The sequence below is a fragment of the Solanum dulcamara genome, chromosome 8 (genome assembly GCF_947179165.1).
Source record: "Solanum dulcamara chromosome 8, daSolDulc1.2, whole genome shotgun sequence".
NCBI classification, from domain to species: Eukaryota; Viridiplantae; Streptophyta; class Magnoliopsida; order Solanales; family Solanaceae; genus Solanum; species Solanum dulcamara.
Window position 1 is genome coordinate 74,399,470 of NC_077244.1, and position 18,150 is coordinate 74,417,619.

Here is an 18,150-nt window from a genome sequence, read left to right on the forward strand (position 1 = left end):
AACTATTTGAAATAATAATATACTTAATTACAATTTTAAAAGTGAAAAAATGAATTGAAAAACAAGTAAAAAATTGCTTTCCAAATTTAAAAATACAACTTCAAATTTCAGACCAAATATTAATTTTTAAGTAGAGTAAAAAAGATTATTTCAAAAAAAGTAAATAATTTTTATGGCCAAATGGGTCCTTAAACTCATTAGTCACTACCAAGAAGGGGTGAATTAAGTAGCGTTTCAATCTAGCTCGCGTTCGTTCCTAAATGTTTACACAAATGTAGAATCATCTGCCTATTTGGTAAGCTCCACTTCTACCTGGAGCTAGAATGTTATAGTATGGATATGTTAATGTCGGGATCATGTTCCGACCATAACACAGTTGTATATGTTCTGTATTTCAGGAGAATTTCGAATATCAAATAGTTAAACAAAAAGAAATCTTCAAATTTGTTGTTAGTGATTGAAGTAGCTACTACTCATCTATGATACTATCACCTCATACCGTGAAAATAGTTTAAAGGACAGTCAAGAAAACTAAAGAGTAGTGCCTTTTGGGGGTTTCCTATTATAGTATAGACCCACCAGATATTGAAAATAAATTTAGGTTTAATGAGATTCAACAAGAACCACCAATCTAGCTGATGTTTACTCCCTTTCACATTGGTTACAATAATATAGACATATTTATTGGCATACTTGCATGTCTATTCCCTCTTTAGAGCTCAAACTCGATATCTCTTATAATGATCATATCCGTCCCACCACACCTCTTGGTAGTACTCCCTCTATTTCCAAATCGTATGTATACCTAAATTTTACTTTATACTAAAATGACCTTTTTATACTAAAAAAAAAAAGTAAGTAAAGCTCCATTTTTAGTAACAAAAGATGCACATAGTCGCATTCTTTTATTTCTATTGCAGGACTCACTATACCATATATTTCACTTTAGTTACAAAAGAAGCACAAAGAGTTGTACGAATGTGAAACTATAGATTAAAGGTGGAAACAGAAGCTACAACCCCAAGTATAATGCACAGTGAAAATCATCACCAAAATTGCAAAATGAAATTAATGTAATTTCCTATATAATGACATTCAATAACTTCATGTCATAAAAGACCTTACCTTTTTTTTGCTTCCTTTCCTGTGCATAAGCAATCTGTTCCGAACTAGTTTCTGATCTGTTGCGATGATAAAAGGAAAAAGTATCTTCTATTAAAAACGACTATGGAAATAAAAACCTTAATTTCTTTCCCTCTTTGCTACACTGCTACATAACCATGGTCACCACTTCACTAGATTCTTTTTGACTCAAAACTACAACTAAATTAGATGATGCCAAAGGTCAGAGAATGTTGAAACCAAACCGATTCCTGTAAGGCTTTGCGAAAAGATAAATCAAGCCTTGATGTTTAGTAACTATCATCTAATGTTAGGTTTCTTCAACTCGTCTATAAAACAGAACATAGGCCGCCGAGGTTTTGATCTTGTCTTTGCTGATGGGAGACACATGGCTGTCATCGAAGTCATACCACCGATCAGCACCTTGCTACATTATTAGAAGAAAAAGAAAAACTAGTTAGAATATTTGAATTAAATTGGGAATACTGGAAAGGTCCTTTCTTGCATATTCTTGATGATGCAGATGATAACAGAATGAAGTTGCATGACTAAAGTTTAAAGTTCAATATACAATGGAGACACATGCAAATGCATATGCTGATCTTTAGTATTCTAATTTTATCAGGTTAAAAAGTTCCCATTTTACATTAGAAGAGAATCGAAAGAAAGCAAAAGAAGCAAGGTAATTAAAGTAGTAGCACCACTTACATGAACAAACGCAGTGTAGTGACCCCCTCCCATGCTTCCATAATGGTTGCTAATTGCATAAAGCATATACTGATAGGAAGATTTTCCATCCTTGTAGGCCATATATGAGGATAAATCTAGATCATGAGTGGGGAAGTCAACATATGTCTCCAACTTGTTTTTCAGAAACCGGCTATATGAGAACCTCTTCAGGTGGATGACCAGAATTTCCGGCAGTCTCCAAAGATCCAACTTCTTGGTGGCTTGGCGATGCTCCTTACATCCAGGGCAGAACCTAATGTTGGATATGAAACAAAAAACATTAGACAGATCATATTCATACTAAGAATGTTAGGCAGATCATATTCATATTTCCCAAGTGAATGGCGCAAATAAATGAATGTGACTGTCATTGCCAGAAGTGGCCCCTGGTAAATACTAACTGAATGTTATTATCTAAAAAACTGTGCATGGTTGCTTTGAATATACAAGAAACAAAGAGCTACACTTGAAGCACAATGTGCAGAAAATTAATAGAAGTGTTATATGACAGCATCAGCGAATGTCTTCATTTCTTTAACATAACTGAACTAGAGGTTTGAAGGATACTGTTCATGCTATGTTACAAAGTCAAGGTCCAATTTGGTTGAGGCTAATAAGAACGGTTTAAGCACTATAAGCAATCAAGATGTGGAGGAGAATATTGACCTAATTAAAATAAAATTTGTATCATTGGGAGAATACAGTTACGTATTTACAAATGTTGAGGATTTATAATTGTTAGCACAAACCAAAACAGAAGCAAAAAGAGAACCATTTCAAGAAATCTTATAATTTATAAATAAATAACTTGTGTATAAATGGAGTATAATCACAGAAGTGAAGGAGCTGCATACTTACCACATATCTTCTGGCCCTAGAGGCTCTTCCTTCAGAAACGCCTCAAGACATTTATACAGGGAGACAGAATCTTGAGGTCGTTTGCCAAAAAAACCAGATTTGAAAACTTCTGGCAGTGAGCTGAAAAGGCTTGTATTGTATTTTTCAAGCATTTTTGGTGACCAATTTACAAGTACATTTAACCGTCCAGGGATATCTGTGGACTGTAATGGCTCATTCATTACAATCTCAGGCCCTTTAGCGATTGCCTTATCATCTGATATGTAAAAATGAAATTCCATATCCAAATGTTCGGCAACATTTTCCTCAGCAATGCTTTCTGGAAACCCATTAACTCTTTTGTCATCAGGTTCCATGTCTATACATACTTCAGTAGAACTTCTATCAAAGTTATGTTCATCCGCCTGGGCTCTATTTTGGACTAAGAATGGTGTAAGTAACTGCAGATAAAGACTACAGACATCAGATCCTTTAAGAACTCTATAATGTGCGGCAAGTGGAATACCAAATGCCTTCCAATTTGAAGTCAGCTTCCCGTATGTGTAATGCCTGCACATGCAGTCCTTATTAGATTGCTAGAATGGGAAAAGGAAGCAAGGAAAAGATTTTTTTTCCCAAGAGAAATATCAGCCATCTTATTTAATAAGCTGCGGTCCATTATGAGAATCTTTCCAGCTTAACAGATCTAAAGTTAAAACAGCAAAACAAAACAAAAAAAACATTTAAAAAAAACAACAGGAAATTCCACAACATGAAAAACTTCAGTAGTTAAGATGCATGAAAAAAGCAATAGTTTCCCTTTTGCATCTTCATGATTGTCCACATAATCTAGAAGGATAACACACATCATTTCAGCTACATGTTGCTCCAAGAACCATGCACAATGATAATTTGTAATGCATTCAGGTGAAGTGAGTTAAGACCGAGCATGTTCAATACTACTAGATATACCACCTCACTTTTACTTTATACATGATACAAGTATATGGCAACTATCAAAAACACTCTCTACCCCACAAAGGTAGGGGTAAGATCTGTGTACACTCCACACTCCCAATACCCCACTTGTGGAACCACACTGGGTATGTTGTTGTACAAGTATATATGGCAACTAACAACCTTCTCTTTCAACTATCTTGAGTTAGAGTTACCATGATTAATCACCCACTCTCCTAAACTAACAGATTGCGAAAACTTTTTTGGAAAAGGCAATTCATAAATATCCTAATCTTCACACCCCGCTTAGTTCAAGTGGCAAAGATTGAGAGACTTGTGGCTTATGTCACAAGTTTGAACCCCGTTCTATACGAACTAAGCTTGGTATTTACGTGAGAATGGTAGGAAGAGGGGCCCATTATCCTCGAGTTCAAGGGTTGTGGTTGGTCCTAAGGGTGGCTCCAGAAGGAGTTTTCCATCATCAAAAAAAGGAAAAATCTTAATTTCACTCAGCTGGCTAAAATGTAAAAAGGATATTTGAAGAACAATATTTTAGTTCTTGGCCATAGAAACACCAACATTGAGACTAGCTGAAACAGTTGAAATTGTTCGTATGATATTATAGAATTTTCAATATTCAATCAAAAGAGTAACAGCTATTTTTCCTACACTCCTTAGTGATGCTTACAAGCACAAGTATAGCGATCCCAACATGATAGATCATACCAACATTTCAATGCTTTCCGAAGTTATGATAAAGTTGTTTTGTTAGACTGTTCAATGGATCTTTTTTATTTCAACTTTTTGGTAAGTAGATAAAGTAGTCAAAATTTGAGCAAACATGTATTCCTAGCAGCCGAGAGGGCCAACTACCAGAAACAAAACAAGCTTCATTATGATCTTAAGATAGTGCTTTCTACTCGACTACTTCTATTTTTTTCTCACAGAAGACAGTCTGAAGTGAATGCTCCTTCCTAACAAAAGACTGGTTGTAATCGCATTAACTTAAAACTGAACACTTTGAAATACAACAAATCAGACATCACTTGCTCTAAAATTAAGGTAAATTCGATATTTTGGCAAGTAATTCTGTAACCTCATAATTGTCATATATGCCCTTTTTCAAAGGATTGGTTGTGAGAATAACGTTGACACATTACTACATTACTAGTAACAACATATATTTTCTGCAGAAAACATTTTGTCAATTCTTTTAAGCAATTGTAATCATAAAGTATACCCACAACCAAACCCTGCCACCACAGTCGGAGTGCTTTTTTTTTCTAACTTTGAAACATAGCTGTGCATGTAAGACACGTCCGTAAAATGACTAGTAAATGTTTGATGAACTTCAAAGGAAAAAAGATAATGCCCAAATTATGAATAAAGTCGGGGCATACTCATCAATCTGTTGATGTGTAAACATAACCAAGGGGGCTTCTTTGGTACCCTTGTGCAACCGATAAGCAACAAGTCGGTCACCATCTCTTATTAAAGATAATGAATCGGCTGGCTCCTCAAGATAACGTATAATGCGGTTGTTGTATATCTGTGACCAGTAAATAGTGTAAGAGCTAGAAATAGAATTTTATTTTGAAAATAGAAAGAAAAAAAAAGGAAACTACTTGACTATCCGACACACCGTATATAAGAGCTGGAAATAAGTTTTATTTAGAAAACAGGAACCAAGCAACAACTTGGAATACATAAGACCATTTCTCATCTTGTTTGAAACTATGCACTAACCTCAGCCACCAAAAGGGTCTCATCAGCCTCCAAAGAGCATGCAGCACTCAAAGCACGAATTAGATCTTCAAGCTTTCCATCCTTGGGAACAGTGATTGTAAATGTAGATATCTGAAGATCACTGCCACTTTTTATAACTGTGAGAGTCATCGACCTCATAGATGTAGATGGCAGAGGCAGTGACAAATACATGAATGGATCAAACGTGATGGAGACCTTTTTGCAAACAGGACAGACCAATGTGGAACGATATTGACCCTGCAACAATTGAATAAGCTCTGAGAAATAAGACTACAAGAAATTTGTACAAATGCACAGGAAAAAAAGATTCAGATGAAGTAGATGTCTAAATGCTCCTAAGGGTCATAGGCAAATCATGACCTGCTGGAAAACATTAACTCCAGGCTAGCATGCAAGCACCTCGACTAATGCCACGAGGTACCTGCTACCTGCCACTAACACAGGTACCTGGTAACACTATCAGGAATCACCTTGTGTTTTTGCTTTTGCAGGGATTAAAACATGATACCTCATGGTTCTCAACTCACTTTATTGACCACTAGGCCACACCCTTGGGTGCTAGAGTCAACTTTATTAATATAAAATAAAAAACTTAAATAATAAGAAAAGACAAGCTGTCCTCAATGTGTTGTAGTTGAAAACTATCTTAGAAGTGCAAAGCTTTATCTCACAGCTGATTGGTCGAAGATGAGTCTAGAGATTATATACCGACATAGACCACATAACAAATAAAAAGACCAATTCCTTCCAAGCACTTAATGCCTATAGACTGCATAAATGTTTAGCACAATTCAGAAGGTTCAAATTTTCATGGGTTTTCCGGATAAGGTAGGTTGTTCGAGATTTCATATAATTAAACTTGTAAAAGAACATACGTTTTACTTTCTTTTTTTTTTACTGCAGTTAAAAGGCTGGATATTCTTCTTATTTCTTTTTAGGGACATTTAAGTAATACTCACAAAGACATTTAAAGGAAAATGCAGAGACCATTTAGAGAAAAGGGAGCAACACATATCAAACTAATGTGTTTTAATATAAACCTGAATCCAAAATTCATATCTTTGTTCAGGATTTCATTCTAGAAAATTTTCCTTTTAAGAAGATTTGACCCAAATTTTTGCATCAACAAATAGTATAAGAATTCACCATAAGTATAATATGTTTGAATCTCAAGATAAATTGTGTCGATTTCTTTTGGATGAGATAAAGAGTTTTTATTGATAAATAAAGCAGAGAATCTAGACAAAATATCTAGGGCATTTGAATCAAGCTTTAGGAACACTGTTTAAACTTCCCCAAACAGTTGTGATAACATTCAGTATAGTTCCAGATAGTAATCACTCTGCTTGCTTTTCATGTCGATATTGAAATGAAATCAACGATTTCCAACTTTTGGCAGTGAGAGACAAGAGACCTTTGGGTGCTAGTGAGATAAAACGTTTACTACTTCTAGTGAGATATGAGAAAGCATCGTGTGTTACTCACTTGGCACACGTCCACTATGATGGAATCATTACGAGCCCGATGATAGTTCCAGTATTCATCAGCGATCTCTTCATCTGGACGATCATCTCCATCCTTAGCTTCAACATAAGGTTTATTCTTAACGCGGTTCAGATCTTCATGGAGTCCATCCAATAGAAAAGCTAAGACCTCCTGCAGATATACACAAGGATAATCAGATGTCAAAAGATGCCCACAAAATGAGGGACACGAAAAGAGAGTATGAATAAATGACCTGAACTCGGAAACTAAATCCAACAGGAAGGACTGAAATTGGACCTGAGAATCATGCTGATTGAAGCCGCTGAATTGAGGAGCAAAATGAGCGAGCTGTACTTTGAATGCTCTAGGTGCCACAGGACTCGCTCCAGGAGCCCATAATTTCTTCAGAAGCTCACCAAAAGCAGAGGCAATTTCTCCCTGAAATAATTTAAAGTGAGGAACTTAGGCAAAAAAAAATGTGTAAGGAGACATAATAGAACACAATGTTTGGTTGGGGTGAATTGAGGTGGGAAGGAGGAGGAAATGTAAAAGAGGTAACTTTATTTTCCCGTGTTTGGTAAGAAACAAAAATTGGAGAGATTGAATACCTTCCGAGCCAAATTTTTTTTTAACATCTATGAAATTGAATGGAATGGATACGTATATCTTTTTTACTTTTTCTCCAAGATAACCAAACACGGTTGGAGGAAAATAATGAATTCTTCACTTGTGGGATTACACTTGGTATTTATAAAAGTAAAAAAAAAAAAAAAAATTAAAAAAAAAGGATTACACTGGGTATGTTGTTGTTCGCCTTGGGAGTAATCAATTGAATTTCTCTCTTTACTTTTCCAGTCAAACATAAACTACGATAGGTTAAGGGATCTTAACATTGAATTATTCATAGAGAACTGAAGAAAACATCTCAAGCAAGCTGCAATGATCTTGAAATGCTCAAGATTGCTTACATTCATTCCCAATGGGTTGTCATGATTTATTTCTCTCTTGTAGTCCCCGAGAAAGTAATCAACAAGCTTTGGTGTATGTGCAAGGCACTGAAGAGCACTGTTCATGAAACAGGTGTTCCCTAGGTTTTGCAATCCAGTCAAACCCAAGGTACCAGCTTCACATGAACCTCCAGAAAAGGATGACGAACTGCTCCTAGTGAGATTAGAGGTTATACCACTGCCAGAACCATTCATCAGAAGAGAAGAACCATTAAGGTATGGCATTGACATCTCATCCTTTTTTGCTTTATTTTTAACAGAATCTGATAACCCATAAACCTGCAACTCCAAGAGCAGCTGCAAAGCAAAAATATTAAGACAAAATAAGAAGTCTGTCCAAATCATTTCTTGCTTATTGACGGCACAAACCATTAAACACATAATTCTAGAGTCACTAATAAGACTGTAAGATGAACAATAACCAACTAATGCCTTGAAATTTGAATGATAACGGATTACTACGAAAGCTTAGGTAACTGGTAACATACAAGGAAAACAGAAAAAATAAAACAGCAAAAACTTTGGCATCCTTCTCAATTGTTTCACAGGTACACAATCAAAGAAAACACAAAACTAATCAATGATGATGAAGCAAACTGGTAATAAATTCCACAAATGGAAGAAACAACTACCAAATAGTCCATGTTTTTGTAATCTTATATCCAGCTAAAAGCAGCACAAACTAATTACTCATTAGTTCGCCGAACCAAATGGGTTTATAAGCGGATTGTTAGACAAACAGCCTCGTTTTTTGTGTTTTTCTCTTTTCCCACAGTAAATTAAAAGAGCTAAATCTTCTTAAGGTGTACGTCATTTAAAGTACATGGAAAGAGCACATCTACTGCTATTGGATGAATAACTCCCTTGCACCCCTAACAGATGATCAGTACGGCGGTAAATTTAATGGGCTAAGAATTGATCCATGCTCAAGAAAAAGCAAACACTTATATAGAAAACCAAATCATCTCCCAGTATGCTGGAGAAACTTTCATCACTTCAATCCTAGATGGAGTTTGAAGTGAGCATATTCATCCCCTTTATCACTGTAACCCTTTTCATGAACAAACACTGGATGAAGAAATAGAATAATCTGCTTTAAAAACTTAATTAGAAAACAACCAGAGAAAAGTTTAACCAAATTTATTTCCTAATGCAAGACAGAAAAAATAATTACAGATGCTGCAGAAGCATTGGTCGACTTTTAATTGGTTAGTCATGAATTATGACAAAGTTGGAACTACATACATCTTGCTCGGACTGTTTCTGAGAGTCTTTGATCATCTTATTATTTTCATTTGAAAAAAACAACGCTGTCTGCCCAGATAAATCCCAAATCCTTGACTGCAGAAAAAACCAAAATGCCATTAATCTTCTCAAACAGACCCTTGCAATTGATTAACAAAAATATTGGAACTTACGGGTTCTGTATCCACACTAAAAATTCTGCAGGCTCTTCTAAAGCATTCGACTGTATTGTCCTGAATCAAATGTGAGAAAATAAATGTAAAAACTAGACTCTAAAGGATATAAACCAGTGCAACTGAACTCCAAAGCATAGGTGAGGATATATTGCAAGATAAAACAAGAAACATTGTCCAAAGAAAAAACTGCAAACGTCTAATATGCAACACTTACAAAATGTAATCAAGTTATTCCAACTACTTAGTAAAATGAGGTACTTTTGGAGGCTACATTTTTGTGAACACAAGCTGAGGCAGTAAAGGACAAGTTGACAATAACGTGTTAAGAGAAAAAGAGCTCAAACTAGCATCAACATTTGGGTGGATGATAAATATGAAGTAGCATGGAAAGACCATGGATACACAAAGAAATTTGTCTTAACTGTAAGAGAACTTTGTTCGAACAAACATAATTATTTTAGTCTATCTTCACATGTGACCCTTTTCTCTAATTATTTCCCATTAGTTTAATAAAATATGAAATTCTCTAGCTATTTTACTTCTTCACTCTCCGATGTAGTTTCAATACACAATCCTCAGCTGTATCAACTAGAACAGTTTATTCAAACCATGGTTGCAATGCCACTGGCTTGTTACCATTTCCTCTTAGCCTATAGTGATCAAGATTGATAAAGGTGGACTAAGTCAGGGAATCCTTGAGTTATGGTATATAGTCCTTCCAAGCTATTTAGGTGGTTAGATGATTCTGCTAATACTTCAGATTTAAATTAAGTGGATAAACCTGTTTGAGTCTCCTATGTTATCTTAAAACTGATTGATTCCCAACCACATAATTTCTTCTGCTCCAGACATGGGAAAGGGAGGGGGTGTTTGTATCAGTATACTAATTTCAGGTCATAGCTAGAGACATACAAAAGGATATATTTGCACATCATTCTGAATATCACACTGCCTTACATTGTTCGCACCTGTCTATGCAATTTAACTCTAGAGTAATTCACTTTGCTAGAAAGATAACATAATAATGGAAAAGTGTCCTTTCTTGTATCATTTTCACAAAGACTCTACTCTAGAACTCTCGTTGTGGTCATAATTTCCTGAAGAGCAATTTTGGAATTGGGAATTACAAGCATCAAATGCTTCAAGTGAATTATATAAATAGCAATAGGATTAATATCATTGTTAATGCATGCATGTGAAATCGAAAATTACCATGCAAAATTTATAGCCCACTATATCAGGAAATGAATATATATCAAATCAACGTACTTCTCATTTATTTGCATAACTCAACACCACAAAGTGTATGTATTGATTAATATTTAACTATAAAACAAAAGTGGGAGAAGTTTAACAGCTATTTCCCTTCCTAGTATTTCATATGAGGATGACAATAGAGGAATTCATGCATAACCCTTGTTCTTAAAGTTGATATATTGGGCATGCCCATCTTAGTTCCTTCTGAAAGTTTCAACAATCAACAGTAACAATAAAACTGAAGGATGAAAGATGATGAAGCAGCTGATGAAAAAGAAAGCCAGCTTCTTGAGGGGGTAGCCAAGGGCAATACCGAAAAGATCATATGATTATGCACTCTATTGATATTATGGTAGTACAAATCTCATTGGAATGATAGAGAGAATTAGAAATTCAACAAGTTATTGTTTACCTTTTTGCTTATCCTGACTCCTAAGGAACTGGTTTCCCGCGAAACAGAAAGCCTCAGCTGTAAAGGATAGACATCTGCAATATCCTCATCTGTAGCTGAAAAGCTTTTTCCATTCTTAGCAGCAGCTTTAGAGTTACTGTGCCTGAAATAGGAGGGAGCAATTCCAATCAAACAAATCAGCACTCTATAATGAAGAGATCAACTTTTACCTTTTACATAGTTCGAGACGCATGAAATTATTAACGTGATAAATATCCTGTTACTGGGATCCAAAGACAGATTCCCTTTCTTAAATGTGAAGAAACACCAAAAAAGAAAGTGAAATAATCAATTACAAATTACCCCACCACCACCTCCCAAATAGAAAAGAAAGAAAGAAACAAAGGAAATAAGGAAGAGGGTTAATTGAGTGAGCTTAGCATTTTAAAGCTGAAAGAACAAATGGTGGTTCTTCCGGAGTGAAATTATAAATGCTTTATATAATGAGCTTCCGTATACACTAACAAGGCATTTAACAATATATATTTACAAATGGGAATTATCATCCAACTAGAAACCACAATGAAGTCTCGAAACGCTTGAGGCCTCTTTAATGTGAAATGAAAAAGTGAGTGGTGCCAAAAGCAGAAGAAACCAACAAACTAACTGCAAGTGGTTCTCAGAATGATCAACAACTTTAGTGTAAATCTCAATCAGAAAAGGTTTCATCATACGCATTTCAAGGAATACAAAGAGAACAGAGTTATAAATACTAACCATTTGAGTGCCTGCAACCATATGTCGCCAGGGACCAACGCATAGTCCCGGCCTGATACTCCAACTTCACCATTCTCCTGATTCTGTGACAAAGATTCATCCTCTCTCCTCAAGTTAAATGCGACGTCTGGGCTAAATATGTTGCCAATGAGTTTCATTGGCCCTCCATAAGATGGAGCTGGTGCTACTGCATACAAGATCGCTGACTTCCCATCTGATGGTGCTGAATCCTGTGCCTCCTTCCACCACCTGTATGGCAAACACACTTTCTCAATGCAGTGGTCTAAATATATATGTGCCTGTGGAGCTTGTGATACATGTATGTGTAACACTTTGACCCACTCCATGGAAACACATGTAGACCAAAACAACTTACCCAGAGAAGACACTTCAAAAGATAACTTCTGCAAATACCGTCTCCAGGCTATTTACCCCATCCTGCCTACTAAAACATTCTCTTTCTTCTTAACAACCACTCTCAAGCATCAATTTTCTTCTTTTCTTTCACGCTCTCCTCTACCCCCACTAACCACAGAGCTTCTTCGTCCACTGATAAGAGCTTTTTATAATAAAGAGAAACAACATTTCAACTGACAACATACGGTGCGATAAACCTATATCTTATGTAGATGGAACAATTTGTCAACTTCTTTTGAAGTTGACTACGCTATTAAACAGTCCCTGGTAACCAACATTTTCAGATCTCATTGGAACTTCCCGATACTACATCTCAACTATTAACAACATAAATATAACAAAACCCAAAATCCAAGGCCATAACTTTTTGATGCTAAAGTTCACACACACACACACACACATTCGATCCAAAGGCTAAGAGGTGAGCAAAACCAACAACATATATTAAAAACCAACAGAATTTCAATGTACAAAGCTCAGACAATCACCAATCCAAATGAAACTAAAAAAAGAAAAAGAAAACCACAACACGATTTGATCCAGCAGATAAGAAGTGATTAAAAACCTAAAACATCTCAATGTACTAAAGCTAATACAGCTACCAATCTAAACAACAAATACATAAAAAAAAATAAAAAAAATAGCAGCACTTGTTTCAACTTTCTCGTTATCTCATGGATGCAGATATATCTCTGATTCAGATTCGGATTCGGCTGAATTGGATCAAACCCACATCGTAAAATCAATTCAGAAAAGCAAAACCGGAGAATTCAATTAATTTATTTTGAATCCTTTTATGTTACCAATTCAGAAAAGCAAAACCGTAGAATTCAATTTATTTATTTTGAATCCTTTTATGTTTGTCATATATATATATAAACAGTTGCATGAGGAATGGGTCAAGAAGAAGAAACAAAATGGGGAAGTGGGTTTACCTGTAAGGAACGAAATAAACTCGCTGGTCATCTTTTACAGAAGATTCGGTCTGTTGCTGTTGAGAAGAATCCTCCGATGGGTTATCCATTTGAATAGACGGAATTCTAGAGAGAGAAAGAAGGTCAGAGAGAGAAAGACTCGGAGTTACAGAAATGGCGGTAGAGATTTGCAGCAGAAAAAATGTACATCATTTTATAGGAATGAGGGAATGGCGGATTTTGCAGAGAAACAATTGGAGCTTTTTTCTGTGAAGAGGATTCAGGGGAAAGAATATTTATGAAAAATACACCAAATTATTGAATGCTTATATATTTTCTTTTTTACACTTAAATAGTTTACTTAATCAAATAGTTTTCCACAGATTTGTTTTTAATTCAGAATTTAACAGGAAAAAAAACTAAAAAAGACAGATCAGATTGATCTTGACTGTACATGTGTTATCTTAATACAGCTAGTTCTATACTGTGGTCTTTTTTATTTATCTAGTTTTTCCGTCTTTTGTCCCTTATTTTTTTTTTAGAAATGCTCAAACATGTTATTGAATTTTGAGAAAGGAAAAAAGGCTCAAATATGTCATTAAATTTTGAAAAAAGATTTATTTATGTTATTCGTTAAAAGTTTGGCTCATTTATATCATTTTCGTTTGAGAAAAGGTTCATTCATGCCATTAATTGCTAACTAAAAATATTTTTCTTTTTGCAAAACTATTTTATACACGTGATCAATTATGATTTGGCCAAGACATTAATTAAATTATTATTTAAAATAGAAAAGGTTTAAATATGCTATCGAACTTTGATAAAAGACTCATCTATGTCATCCGTTAAAAGATTGACTCATCTATGTCATTTTACTTAACAAATAATGGCATGGATGAGCATTTTCTCAAATGAAAATGATATAAATGAGCCAAACTATTATTTCGATAATGTTTAATTCTTAAACAATATCTGATAAAAAAACTTAATAAAATATATTTAAGATTTTTTTTTAAAAACGTTAAATAAATTAAAACGATACTTATTTTGTGATGGGAAGTAATGCCTTTTTTTTTTCTAAACAGCTTAAGGGTACCTTTTGAGGTACTTTTTGTTTATAATTAACAAAAAGTTTATTCAATTTTCATTTGACTTGAAAGGTCAAACACCCTCCAATCAAAATCTAGCCTTTTAAGCCTTAAATAGGTTCTCTTTTAATTTTCTACTAGCTTAAGACATTTTTTTTCCTGGGCTATCTTTTCAGTTATAAATACTATTTCAACTAATAATTTAAGAGAAATTAATCTAGATAATAATTTTTTTCTACATTTAATGTATAGTTAAGATATTTTCAAAACTACTCATATAATTATAATATCTTATAAAGTCATGTAAAAGTAAAACAGAAATAACTCAATATAATTGATGGTCTAAAATCAAGTCAAGAATCTTAATTTTCATTGAAAATTTTATATAATTTGTTTGAAGTATGTTCTTTTTACTTTTGTAAAATGCAAAGTTGTTAATTATGTAATCAAAATTTTATAATACATTTTTTTATTTGACAATATAATCAACTCATTTGATCTTTTATTGGAATATTATTATTCATGGTCAAAGATTTCATTAATGTTTATTTTGAGAAACTTCTTTCAAATACATTCCTGGCTATCAAAATAACAATCATGCAACATTTTATGTTTATAAGAATATTAAATAAAATAATTATAATATTAAGCATTTCACGATCTAATTGATGAGCTTGCAACGTTGCTATAGAGGCCTTGAAAAAGAAAAATCATAAAAAAAACTAAAGTTCTACACAAAAGTTATTCAAGCAATTTAAACGGAAAGAAACAGTAAATAATAACAAATAATTATCTTTTATCATAATTTCCACAACTAAATTTATAAAACAATAAAAATAACATAAATTATGGAACTATGAGATCAATGTTTGGAGCAACTTTGGGTGTCTAAAGCATAAGCTTTTGTGACTATAAGTCGGTCTTGATGTATAAGTGAATGTTAATTTGGAAAAATATTCCTCAAGTAATGATATCTATAACATTAAAAATCACATTGTCCATATAATTTCAATTAGTGTTTTATAACTTCTTTTAAGCAAATTTGTCCATATAATTTCAATTGGTAGTGTTAATTGATATTTAAAATAAATAAATGACAATTTAGAATATTATAATTAAAGTATCTTTTTAAAATCAAAATCTTAGAAGGAAAATAATACAAAATGAATGTAATACTACTTTGGGCTCGTTTGGTATACAAGGATACCTCATGAGATTAATTATCCTACCTCTTATATATGATATCTCATTTCCTCATTTTAATGTCTTATCAGATTTTTATCCCTTATTCCACCAATTAAAAATGAAGTAAAATAATCGATTATTTTATTTTGAGATTCTTATTAATGTAATTGTTATCCCCTGTTGATGTATCAAACAAAACCTAAAGGGTTATTTTGAGGATAAAGGAAGGAGGACTCACACATCTAGAAGCGAACAACCCTTTCAAATAAAATCTAGTCAAACTTGTAACTGAAATTAATGACACGTAATAATGATTTAAACTAGCACCAATTAAAAATGAAGTAAAATAATCTATTATTTTATTTCGAGATTCTTATTGATGTAATTGTTATCCCCTTTTGATGTATCAAACAAAACCTAAAGGGTTGTTTTGAGGATAAAGGAAGGAGGACTCACACATCTAGAAGCGAACAACCCTTTCAAATAAAATCTAGTCAAACTTGTAACTGAAATTAATGACACGTAATAATGGTTTAAACTAACAACATTGTTTTGGAAGCATGCATATGTAGTACACAACTTCTCTTTCTTTTTTTGGACCTCTAGTGAGTTGCACACAGAGTTTCAAACGGTCAAATTTTTTTATGGTTTTCCCATCTAGTACACAACTTCTCTTTCTTTTTTGGACATCTAGTGAGTTGCACATAGAATTTCATATGGTCAAGTTTTTGATAGTTTTCCTATCTATGAATGAATCACGAAAATTTATAGATAACTATTTAAAATTCTTTCAATTTTTTAATTCACTCCGCCACATGATATTTTATCTTTGATTTTCAACCTTAGAGAAAACCAAACATCAATTGTGTAGGAAAATGCATTAAAATTTTACGATAACATTTTTAATTTAAGTTGCTATCTAGGTATATATATGCTATTACACGAGAGACTTTTAGAATTGGAGATATGATAAGAAAATATGCATTTAATGTATTTTAATTTAGACTTTCCAAGCTGATTTTTTAGAAGATAGAATCACATTTTTTAGATTTGATGATACGATTTTTAGTTTACTTCTAATATTTGATGATAATTTACATAATAATAAGCATTTAAGTTATATACATTAATAATGTAAATATATATTTTACCTATCAAATGTAGAGTTTATGTGTGTTTTTAAACTTGGTTGAAGGAAAATAGATTATTATTTTTTTGGTTTGCTAGGCTATAATGGTTGGCTTATTTTTGGGAGGAAACGAAAATTTAAGCATTCATTTATAGTCCATCTTTAGACATTAATTCATGTGTTTTCTTTTGTAATTCGAACTTGAATTAATTTCCTTCCAAAAGACTTGTCCAATATTTGATTTGGCAACTAGTTATTTAGTTTAATCTAATTATATATATAAAGTTGTAATTAATTTTGGTGAACGATCAAATAATTAAGGGAAAATTTCATAAATAACCACTATAATAAACTTAATTAGTCTCTTTAGCTATAGTTTGCATATTTACGGGTTGTACCTATAGTTTAAGCTGACTGATTTGTATAATTTGCGTATTTTTAAACTGTTATACAAATTATATTATACAAATTTTGAATTATACAAACGTGCGAATTATACAAACTCGAACCGTAATTAACATTAAATGTTAGTGGCGAATTGTAAATGAACTAAACTATAGCTATATTAACTAATTAACTAATATATATTTACTTATTCACGTAAATTTTCCAATAATTAACTTTGCCTTTTTTTAATTATTATAAGTCCAAAGAGTGGAAAACTCTTGCTATTTTTACCCTCGAATACCATTTTTTCTTGGAAAAATTACTTGATTGAGTGCTTTTTAAAAATTAATTACTGATTTTAGCGATATTTTTTATTTATTACCATTTATAGCAATATATAGCAATATTATGATAAATCTACACTTATATTAAAAGTGAATTATGCATACACTATAAATGTATTATAAGTGTTTTAAAATATATATTATGTTTGTGTAGTAAGAAACTAACATAATGTATTATAAGTCTATTAAAATATGTGATAAATGTATTATCCATTTATAAAACTTGTATTATATATGTTTTATAAATAGTTCTCTACAATATGTATTAAAACTGTATTATAAGTATTCAGTGAAATTATTATTTTATTGATATAAATGGTAAATATTTTCTTAATATTGTATATTTATGTAAGTTTCCCTTTTTTCTTAGTACATTGCCAACTGGATCCAAGCAAACACAGATGGAAATTGGGCCCGTAGCAATTTCTGTTGCTTTTGTCTAAGTCAAATATCAGGCCCGTTTAGTATAGTGAGCCCACCCTTTCTATTGGACTATTTGCTGGACTTCATTTTAAACTTTAGTGCGCAAACATGGGCTGGCCCACACAGCAATTTGGTACTCGGAACTGATTATAGGGAAACTTACATAAATATACAATATTAAGAAAATATTTACCATTTATAGCAATAAAAAAAAATTTACTGAATATTTATAATACATTTATAATACAGTTTTAATACATATTACAGATAACTATTTATAAAACATATATAATACAAGTTTTATAGATGGATAATACATTTATCACATACTTTAATAGACTTATAATACATTATGTTAATTTCTTACTATACAAACATAATATATATTTTAAAACACTTATAATACATTTATATTGTATGCATAATTCACTTTTAATACAAGTGTAAATTTATCATAGTATTGCTATATATTGCTATAAATGGTAATAAATAAAAAATATCGCTAAAATCAGT

General features: G+C 32.7%; 1 protein-coding gene across 1 annotated transcript; it reads right to left on the reverse strand.

The window, feature by feature from the left end:
* Nucleotides 1-1,043: 1,043 nt before the first annotated feature.
* Nucleotides 1,044-13,400, reverse strand: LOC129900412 (ubiquitin carboxyl-terminal hydrolase 8). The gene is made up of 13 exons (XM_055975385.1): nt 13,103-13,400; nt 11,751-11,999; nt 10,995-11,136; nt 9,323-9,382; nt 9,150-9,245; nt 7,866-8,201; nt 7,195-7,335; nt 6,898-7,068; nt 5,392-5,649; nt 5,046-5,194; nt 2,710-3,258; nt 1,831-2,104; nt 1,044-1,549 (listed from the first exon to the last, which is right to left on the reverse strand). Exons 1-13 carry the CDS (start codon nt 13,189-13,191, stop codon nt 1,433-1,435), a joined length of 2,631 nt encoding a protein of 876 aa, XP_055831360.1. The 5' UTR covers nt 13,192-13,400; the 3' UTR covers nt 1,044-1,432.
* Between the last annotated feature and the right edge of the window lie 4,750 nt (nt 13,401-18,150).

Bases quoted from the DNA above. Each gene is read 5' to 3' on its own strand.
- LOC129900412 (XM_055975385.1), bottom strand. From the start codon at position 13,191: ATGGATAACCCATCGGAGGATTCTTCTCAACAGCAACAGACCGAATCT. The intron at 11,137-11,750 runs GTTAGTATTTAT...CTCCTATTTCAG, and splicing joins TGGTTGCAGGCACTCAAATG to GCACAGTAACTCTAAAGCTG. The intron at 2,105-2,709 runs GTAAGTATGCAG...ATCCAACATTAG, and splicing joins CTAGGGCCAGAAGATATGTG to GTTCTGCCCTGGATGTAAGG.